This window comes from Corapipo altera, unplaced genomic scaffold (genome assembly GCF_003945725.1).
Source record: "Corapipo altera isolate COAL_440 unplaced genomic scaffold, ASM394572v1 200, whole genome shotgun sequence".
Classification (NCBI taxonomy): domain Eukaryota; kingdom Metazoa; phylum Chordata; class Aves; order Passeriformes; family Pipridae; genus Corapipo; species Corapipo altera.
In genome coordinates, this window is record NW_020884992.1 from 585,148 (window position 1) to 594,598 (window position 9,451).

Here is a 9,451-nt window from a genome sequence, read left to right on the forward strand (position 1 = left end):
GTGGGGAAACTGAGGCACAGGCGGTGCTGTGGCAGCTGCAGGGGCTCGGCCCAGCTCCCGAACCTCGTAGCAGAGATACGCTTGTGTTTAAATATTAAACAAGGGTGATGCTGCACAGATACCCGTGCACAGATCCACCATGGGGACCCCCTGGACCGGGAGCATCCCCAGCCAGATAAATATTAAATAGCCATAAATATTAAATAAGCAGAAAATGGGGCGCTCCTGGGACGTCCCTCGGGTGGGACATCCACGAACAGGGGTCAGAGGCGGGCGAGGTGCCGCAGAGCCCGGTACGCCGTCTCCAGGAACCGCTGGAAGTTGGCCAGGATGAAGAAACCACCGACTTGGTGGTGGAAGTGGGAGGAGAAGGTGGGCAGGGGGTCCGGGTTCTCCGTGGGGTATGTCACTGTAGCCAGGCCCAGGTCCTCCATCTGCAGCGGAATCAGCTCCGGGCTCAGAGACACCCTGGGAGCGCGGAGGCATCCCGGGGATGCGGAGTGTCCCTGCTGGGCCCTCCCTGTGCCCCAGGAATGCAGCCCTCCTGCCCCCACATGCCCTTCCTGGGGATACGGTGCCCACCATGCCCACCCATCCCTGGGGATTCGGCCCCTGCCGTGCCCACCCAATCCCCCTAAGCCCCCATCCCCCTCACCTGCTGCTGGATGTTGGAGGACAGGTTGGCCGTGTCCAGCTGCAGGGTCTCCACCAGCCCGGCATGGCCAGGCAGCAGGTCCCTCACAGCGGCCAGGGAGCCATGGTAGATGCGGAGCCCGGTGCGGATCTGGTTGAAGCAGGTCTCCTGTGGTGGGCACAGCACGGTCAGTGGGACCACGGGGGGCTCTGGGGTGCCCCGAGCTGTGGCAGAGCCAGCGGGGCTGAGACCTGCCAGGTCCTGGCAGGGGTGGGCTGCACTCACCGCCTGGAAGGAGCGGCTGTGGCACTGCTCCAGCGGCACCTGCGCGATGTCGAGGTCCTGCCGCACCAGCAGCAGCTCTTCCTCCTTGCACAGCTGGAAGGTGTCACACTGCAGGCGAGGGGGATGGTGTCAGGACAGCCAGAGGACCCCGACACCCCCGACATCCCATTCCTGGGGTGTGGGACCCCCCACAGCCCAGCCAGAAGGAGGGAGGGGATGGAGTGGACCTGCCACCGGTGTTGGCTGCCCTGGCTGGTGTGTGCCTGGGAGGGTCCCTACGTGCCCCCAGTGGAACCCAGGACCCCAGGACTCAGCCCTGGGGACCCCACAGGCTCCCAGCCCTGCAGAGCCTTGTCTGTGACCCCGGGGGTTCCACTGTCCCCCCTCTGTGGGACTCACCACCATGCGCTGCAGCGCGGCCACATCCCCGCGGACCTTGCGGGTGAACTCGAGGTTCCTCTGCAGGAAGAGCTGGAAGTCCTGGTCCCCGGAGAAATCGGGCAACGGTGCCCCGTGCAGTGCCCACCATGGTGCCCACAGCAGCGTGCCCAGCAGCGCCAGCCCACCTGCGGGGACAACAGCTCAGAGCCCACCTGACACCCCGGGGACCCCGACCCCGTGCCCAGGGTGGGGTCAGCAACCAGAACCCCCCCAAAAGAGATGGGGGCACCAGCGTGGGCTGGGAAAGGGGCAGAGACTCCTGAATGGGAAGAGGGATGGGCACTCCCCGCATCCCACAGGCCATGGGGTGCACCTCTGGGGGTGTGGGTGCAGCAGGTGCTACAGGAAGAGTGGATTTATGGGTGCTTTGGGGGAATTGGGCACTGTAGGTGCAGTGGGGGCAGTGAGTGAAGTGGGTACAATGGGAGCAACAGGAGCAGTGAGAGATGTGGGGGTTGTGGGAGCAATGGGGGCTGTGGGTGCAATGGGAGCAGTGGGAGCAGTGGGAGCAGCAGGAGGTGTGGGGGAAGTGGGAGCAGTGGGAGCAGTGGGGGCTGCAGCGGGTGCCAGGTACTCACGGGTGAGGGAGCACATGGTGGGTGCCCGGCTCGGTGTCTTCTCCTCAGTTCAGAGCAGCCCAGCCCAGCCCAGCCCGGCCTCCCTCTGTCCTGCCCAGCTCTGCTCATCGATCAGGGCATTTATAGTGCGGGCCCCGGGGATTCTCACCGACGTTGCAACCGCCCCGATTGCTTCATTGCCTTAATCACAGCTTTCAGATCTCGGAACCGGGCGCTCGGCCGGGCCCCCACCGCGGGGCTTTCCCGGGGTGAGTGGGCAGCGCTGCCCCTCGGTGTGGCTGTAGGTGCCCGGCTCAGCCCTGGTACCAAGGTGGGTGCCAGGATGGGGCTGGTGGGGCACTGGTGACTCATTAACCTGCTCCCAGGGCTACTACTGTGCTGACCGGAGCCCAGTGCAGCGAGGTCACTCAGAGGGTCACTCAGAGGGTCACTCAGAGGGTCACTTGCAGGGTCACTGCAGGGTCACTCACAGGTGACCGGGAGAGGGGATGGTGGCTCCCCACTGCCGGTGTCACTCCGGGATCATGCCCATTCCTGTTCCATGTGGGAATCACCCCCCCAGCTGCCCCAGCCCCTCACCCCAGCACCAGGGTGGGTGCTGGTGATGTGACTGGAGAGTGGGACTCGATGGCCGCTGTGGGTCCCTTCCACCTCAGAATGTCCTGTGATTCTGACTCTGTGCCCTTCACTGCAGTGGCACCAGCTGGAGGTAGCCAAGCTGTGACCCTGTCCAGGCACCTCCCCAGGGCTGTGGCTGCCCAGTGCAGCACCCTGGGGTCACATCCTGCCCTGTTGGGTGCTGTGGGGCCAGGCTGTGCACAGTGTCCCCCCTGTGCAGCAGCTGCATCAGGCTGACCCCCCTCCCCCTGTGAGGGGCCAACACGCCCTGCCCTTCAGGGAAGAGGCTTCCAGGGCAGCCCCAGGTCTGGGATGGCCCTTCCCGGCCCTGCCACGCTGACGTGGGAATTTTGGCTCGTGCCAGTTCCCGCAAGTCCTTCCAGGATGATCCCTTGGGCAGGTGCCAGTTGGATCGGCTCCTGTCTGGCACGGGCTGGACGGGGTAGGAAGGCACCTACTCCCCCCCCCCCAGCCCTAGGCAGGGTGACCCTGGGGCAGTGCTGAGCTGGGGGTCTCACTCTGTGCCCCTGACCCCTGGCAAGGTCCTATCCCTGTCCTCCTGGGGGCTGTGGGGACAGGGATGGGGACAGGGAACCCCATTCCTGCATGTTGCAGACCCTGGTGGGTGTGGGGATGGGCCACACACCCGGTGGGGTACAGCCCATGGGCTACACCTCGTGGGGTGCAGTTTGTGGGGCACAGCCACAGCACCAGCCCCGAGAGCTGCTCCCACCTCCAGTTGGGAAACGAATCCCCCATCAGCTGCAGCCAACCCATGGGCACAAAACAGAGCCAGCTGTTCCCTCTGGAACCTAAGGCCGACCTCCCCTCAGAACCCGGGAGCACCAAGTGTTCTGCCCTCGGACTGTGTGAGAGGACCTTGGCAGTGGGGACTGTTTGTGGGATTTTGGGAAGCAACAGCCCCTCCCAGCTTTGCCTGTGCCCTCCCAGGAGTCAGGGGAAGCTGGTGGCCATGGAGGGTCCAGGTGTGGTCCCCCTGGACTGCAGGGACCCCGAGGGCCCACAGGATCACCCCGGAGCGGATCTGCCCTCTCAGCAGGTTGGTGCTTTCAGGAATTGTGGAGGGGGGGGTGGTTGAATCAGCGCCTGGTGGGGCCCAAAGCCCCCGTCAGCTTTCCAAGGAAGGAAGTGGTTTTGGACTCGAAACTCTGTGGGTGTTGGGGGGTGGGGGGTGGAGCTGGGGCAGCACAATCCCCCACATGGGACTTGAGCAGCCCAGCCTGGCCCTGGGGACTGCCCTGGGCACTCACCCTGCTGTTTCAGCCTCGTGGCCACCCTTCCTCTTCACGTGGCCCAAGCTGGGAATCCTCATCCCCTTCCCTCTGCCAAAACGTCAGCACTCCTGGGGTGTCCCTGAGTCCCCAGTGCCAGCCCTGGCTGTCCCCCTCAGCTGGGCTCTCACCTTCCCTGTCTCCCCCAGGGGCCCCTGGAGCAGGGATGGGCCGGGGTAGCCTCACACTTGACCCTCAGCCCTGGCCCCTGTCCCGGCATGGGCGTGCTGGGGAATTCCCGGATTTTCTCAGAGGACTGATCCCAGATACCGGCAGGATCCACCTGGGGTGGCTACACATCCCCTGCCACCATCACCCCCGGGGCTGGCATCGTGGGGCACAAGGGGGGCCCAGCCTGGCCCTGTGCCTTTCCCCACAGAGGTCTCCAGCCCCGTGCCCCCTCCCCACCCCAACAAACCCACGGCAGGAACCGCCCAGGCTGGTGTTTTTCCGTCTTTTATTTTAAAATTCGTAATTGAAGTTTAACAAAGTTTGACCCCGTTGCTGTCGCGGGAGATGGGGGGGCCCTGGTGGAGCCCCCGCTCCTGCCCCCTGCCCGCTCCAGCCCCACTCCCCCCACAGCCCCCCCAGCACCGGCTCCGACATCACCACAGGGATCCTTCCAGGGATGTTTATTGGGGAGGGGGTCCCGCCGTGGGTGCAGGGGGTGGTGGGCTGTGGGCCCAGGGAACCCCCTGTGTCCCCTCCCACAGTACAGACATGCAGGGATTTATAAAAGGGGGGCTGGGGGTGCCCTGCTCAGCCACCATCTGCCCGAGGGACAAATAAAAAACACAGCCAGGGCCCAGGGTCACGGAAAACCGTCGTCGTCGTCCTCTGCCATCTCCTTGGCGAACTCCAGGTCCTGCTGCTCACGCTCCCGGCGCTCCTGGAAGGCAGAGGTTGGTGGCAGGTGGGGACAGGAGCCACGTCCTTCCCGTGGCCGCAGGGACCCGGGTGAGACCTCACCTCTGCAGATTCCAAGTCCTTGTTGTATGATTTGGGTGGGAACCTCATGGCCTGGAGAAAGGGAGGAGGAGGAGCTCTGAGCTGAGCCAGCCTGGGGCTGTGTCCCGCTGTCCCCAGGGCTGTCCCCTGCCCCCGGGGACGTGGGGCCAGGCCGTGCTCACCTTCACGGACATGTTGTGGATGTCGAGGCAGAAGGAGATGCGCTGGTGGAAGGCCAGCTGGGGCTCCCGGGTCGAGTAGATGTCGATCATCTCCTTGGACTGGACGTAGCCCTTCTCGTGGTTGATGCTGGCCTCGATCACGCCGTCCCGGATGGCCTGTGGGCAGGGGCAGGGCAGGGCGTGTCCCCCAGGGCTCGGGATGTGGTGCACGGAGCGTCCCCAGCTCTCCCCAGAGAGGCCTCCAGCCGGACACGGTGGTGCCCCAGGGAGGGAGTGCGGGGGGACAGGGCAGAGCAGGGGGCTGTGGGCACCCCAGGACCCCCCGTGCTGGTACCTTGGCGACGATGAACTCGGCGTCCTCCGGGCTGTCCAGCTGCAGCTTCTGGGCGATGTCAGCCAGGGAGATGCGGGAGTAGGAGAGGCTGATCATCCGGACACCTGCGGGGACAGCGGGATGCAGCCCCCTGGGACCACGGTACTGCCCAGGGGGACCCCAAACACCCCCCTACCTGTCTTGATGACATTGTGCCTCAGCCGGATGATGAGGGTGTAGGTGCCATCTGCCTGGAACTTGTCCCCAAACTGGTCAAGGACTTGGTTGAACTTGGCCAGGTTCCCCGTCCTGACAGCTGGAGGGGAGAAGGTGGGAATGGGGGAAGGAGAAAGGACAGAGAATGCAAGGCAGGGCTGACTCCCTTCCTCCTCCTCCTTCCCAAGTGGCATCTGCATCTGAGTCCCACCAAGGGAAGAGAAGAGAACTCCCCTTGGGTGCCTTCCCACTCAGGGCATTCCATGGCTCCATGGGACAGGGAGGGGCAGAAGGCCATACCCTGGGTCAGCAGGAAGTAGGGCATGAGCGAGCGCTTGAGCGAGGGCTGCCGGAACTGCAGCCTGTCTGGGATTTCCCCGAGCAGCAGCTCCACCACGATGAGCAGCTTGTGCACCTGGGGCAGAACGAGACCCTGGGTGAGTCCCTGCGGGGCCTGAAACCATCCCTGTCCCTGTGGGGCCCAACTCCAAGAAGTCCTGAACCCATTCCCATCCCTGAGGGGCCCAGGAGGTCCCAGATCTGTCCCTGGGAAGTTCCAGACCTGGGAGGTCCCACACTCATTTTCCCTGCAGGGTCCAACACTCTGGGTGGTCCCAAAGCTGTCCCCATAGGGCTTGATACACTGGGAAGTCCCAACCTCAGGAGGTCCCAAACCTGGGAGGTTCCAAAGCCCAACTCTGGGGGGGGTCCTGGATCTGGCCTTGGAAGGTCCCAACCTGGGGTGGTCCCAGACCTGACTCCATAAGGCCTGACATCCCAGCAGGTCCTGGATCTGTTCCTGGCAGGTCCCAAACCTGGGAGATCCTGCACCCATCACCCCTGCACAGCCTGACTCCCTGGGAGATCCCAAACCTGAGGTGGTCCCAGACCTGACTCCATAAGGCCTGACATCCCAGCAGGTCCTGGAGGTCCCAAACCTGGGAGATCCTGCACCCATCACCCCTGCAAGGCCTGACTCCCTGGGAGATCCCAAACCTGAGGGGTCCCAGCCCCACCCCCAGCCCCGGGGGGTTCCACGCTGTCCCCCCTCACCGTCTGTTTGAAGCCCACGGCCGTGTGCTGCGGCGCCTTGCGCAGGGCGTTGGTCATGGTCCGCCGCGCCTCCGAGTATTCCAGCTGGATGGCCTTGATCCGCCCTGCGCCCACACGGGGCGGGTGGGGAAAGCCACCCAAGTGAATCCAACCCGACCCGCGCGCACGGGGCTCCAAATCCTGCCTGGAAGCCCCATCTCCAGCTGCTCAAAGGGGTTTCCAGGGAAGCGGAGCCGGGAGGCGGGGGCGGCTCCCCTGGGTGGGACACGCTCACCTGTGTAGTACAGGTACCGAGCCCACTCGTTGTTGTTGGCCTGCTCGGGGAACACGGACTTGGAGACGAGCTTCTCGGCCTGGTCGTAGAGGTTGTAGTGGAGGTAATTCCTCAGGAGCAGGTTGAGCAGCGTGGCCTGGCCGTCGGCGTCGTGGCGCAGCGTGGCCGTGCGGAGCCGCGCGTGAAGGAAGCTGTGGGGTGGCACAGGGAGTCAGGGAGCAAACGGGGGGACCGAGCTCGGGGACAGCCCACCCGCAGGGCCCATCCCACCTCCGGACCACGTCGAGCTTGTTCAGGAACTCGTAGATCCGGGAGTGGTAATAGTAGCACTTGGCCACCACCAGGTCCAGGGCCCGGCGGTTCTGGGAGCTGATCTTCTGCATCAGATCATCGGACACTTTCTGAGCCTGTAGGAGGGGAAGGGAGGTCAGAGCAGGGGGATTGATCCTTAGAGAGGGGCAGAGACCACCCAGGCTGTGAGGTGGCCTCCCAACACCCCTGGGATGAGGGCACAGTGTGGGACAGAGCCAGGTGGTCCCTGAGGCTCCTGAGGAGCAGGAGGACAGTGGGATCAGCTTGGGGGTCTCACCTCGGGGTACCTCTTGCTGTTCATCAGGTAGATGACGAGCAGCAGTTGCAGGTAGGTCTCCACCTCTGGCAGGAGAGGGGCTGAGGCCGCTTTCCCCGTCCGTGGGCGGAACTGCAGCTCAGCTTCCGTGTCCATGGACTGAGGGAACAGAGGGGACACATCCAGATCCCTGCCAGGATGTGACAGGAGCCAGCCCAGGCTGCTCTCATGACAGTCCCATCCCTGCCCAGGGCTGCAGTGTCCTGTCCCCACTCACACATGCTCCTGAGCAGCTGGGCTGTGCCCCCAGTGCCCCCAAGCCGTCAGTGTGAAGCCATTCCTCCTTGTCCTGTCACTGCAGACCCTTGTAAATGGTTTCTCCCCATCTTTCCTGTCGGCTCTTTCAGGTACTGGGAGGCCACAGTTAAGTCATCCCTAAACCTTGTCTTCTCCAAGCTGAATTATCTCAATTCTCTCGGCCTTTCCTCAGAGCAGAGGTGCCCCATCCCTCTGATCATCTTGGTGCCTCCTCACTCCAACAGCTCCCCATCCTTCCCATGCTGGGACCCCCGAGCTGGGAGCTGCACTGGGGGCAGGTGTCCCCTTTCGTCCCTGCCCGTACCTCCTCCAGGAACCCGAGCAGGAAGTCCCTGAGGGTGCAGTTGGAGGTGAAGAAGCCGTGGATGGCCTTGTGCAGCACGTTGGGGTTGAGGCGGCGGGAGGTGGAGGGCAGAGCCCGCAGGGCCCGCAGGACGTAGCGCGGCTCCTTCCCCGACACTGCCTTCTCCAGCTGCTTCACGTGTTCCTTGATGTCTGTGGGGGGCACACGGACACTCCTCACCCCAAATCCTCTGCCAGGGCACCCCAGGGCTGGGTCTCCCCTGTCCTGCTGTCCTGGGGCTTCAGCGTCCCTGGTGACCTGACCTGTCCCTGCTCGGAGTAGGGGGCTGGGGAGACCCTCCCAGAGCATTCTCCCTCCTCCCCAGGGGCTCCAGCCCCTCTCTGCACCCCCACGGGGTCCCACCACAGCAGGCCAGCAGCCCCCCTGCCCCTCACAGCCCGTCCTCCCAGGGATCTCCACAAAACACCTCTCCCTATCCCTTTCCTTCACAGAGCCCCCCCAAGCCCCTTTCCCCCCAGTGACCCCCCCCAAAACCCCCCCCCCCCCTCCTTTTCCCCCCGGGGCCCCCCCCCCCCCCCCCAAACCCACCTCCCTTTCCCACATGGTACTCCAAGACTCCCCCTCTCCAAAATGATCCCCCCAAAACCCACCTCCCAGCTCCCTTTCCCTCAGGGCCGCCCCCCAACTCCCCTCCCCACACCGACCCCCCCCTTCCTCCTCCCCCACCACCCTTCCCCTCCCCCCCCCCACAGGATCCCCCCCAAAACTCTTCCAGGGCTCCCGTAGCCCCCCAACCCCCTCCCCCCAACACCCTCTCTCCCAGGACCCCTCCCAGATGTCCCTCCAAGCTGTCCCTGCTCCCTCTCTCCCTCATGACCCCCCAGTCCCCTCTCAGACCCCCCATCACAGCGACCTCCCCCCCCTCACCCTCCAGCGTGATGGCGTCCAGCTCCCTCTGCGGCTGCCGCTCGCCCGCCGCCTCGGGGGCCGCCGGGGCCGCCTCCTCGTGCATCTCGACGTCGGGGGGCGCGGGCGGGGGTCCCTCGGGGGGTGCCTTGGCCTTGTCGCCGCGGCGGCGGGGCCCGTCCTGCTTCATGGCGTGACACTGCACAACGGGCCGCCAGGCGCGGCCGGCCGAGCGCCGAGCGCCCGACAGCGATCGGCTCCTCCCTCCGCCCGCTCGGGCCTTTCCGCCGCCGCTCGGGGAGTCCCGCCGAGCCTGCTCGGCAGTTTCCGTAAAGCTTTCGGGTGTTTCCGCCCGGCGCTCGGCTGTGTCCGCCCGCTTGGGGGCGCAGGCGCGCGCGCGTCCGCGCTGGGCAGAAGCGCGAGGTCCCGTGAGGGGCCGGGACCGGGATTCCCGTGAGGGATCCTGTGAGGGTCCGGGACCGGGGATACTGTGAGGGGGCCCGTGAGGGGCCGGGATTGGG

The 9,451-nt window shown here is 65.2% G+C and overlaps 2 protein-coding genes across 2 annotated transcripts; both read right to left on the reverse strand.

Moving 5' to 3' along the window:
• Positions 1–263: 263 nt before the first annotated feature.
• CSF3 (colony stimulating factor 3) lies at positions 264–1,954 on the reverse strand. The gene is made up of 5 exons (XM_027666358.1): positions 1,939–1,954; positions 1,319–1,485; positions 920–1,027; positions 656–802; positions 264–434 (listed from the first exon to the last, which is right to left on the reverse strand). The coding sequence occupies exons 1-5, from the start codon at positions 1,952–1,954 to the stop codon at positions 264–266; spliced, it is 609 nt and encodes a 202-aa protein (XP_027522159.1).
• Positions 1,955–4,290: 2,336 nt separating this feature from the next.
• Positions 4,291–9,153, reverse strand: PSMD3 (proteasome 26S subunit, non-ATPase 3). Its single transcript, XM_027666367.1, has 12 exons — positions 8,952–9,153; positions 8,025–8,215; positions 7,424–7,561; positions 7,105–7,241; positions 6,835–7,025; positions 6,561–6,664; positions 5,808–5,922; positions 5,488–5,607; positions 5,313–5,416; positions 4,979–5,134; positions 4,818–4,868; positions 4,291–4,737 (listed from the first exon to the last, which is right to left on the reverse strand). The coding sequence occupies exons 1-12, from the start codon at positions 9,118–9,120 to the stop codon at positions 4,660–4,662; spliced, it is 1,554 nt and encodes a 517-aa protein (XP_027522168.1). The 5' UTR covers positions 9,121–9,153; the 3' UTR covers positions 4,291–4,659.
• Positions 9,154–9,451: the final 298 nt, after the last annotated feature.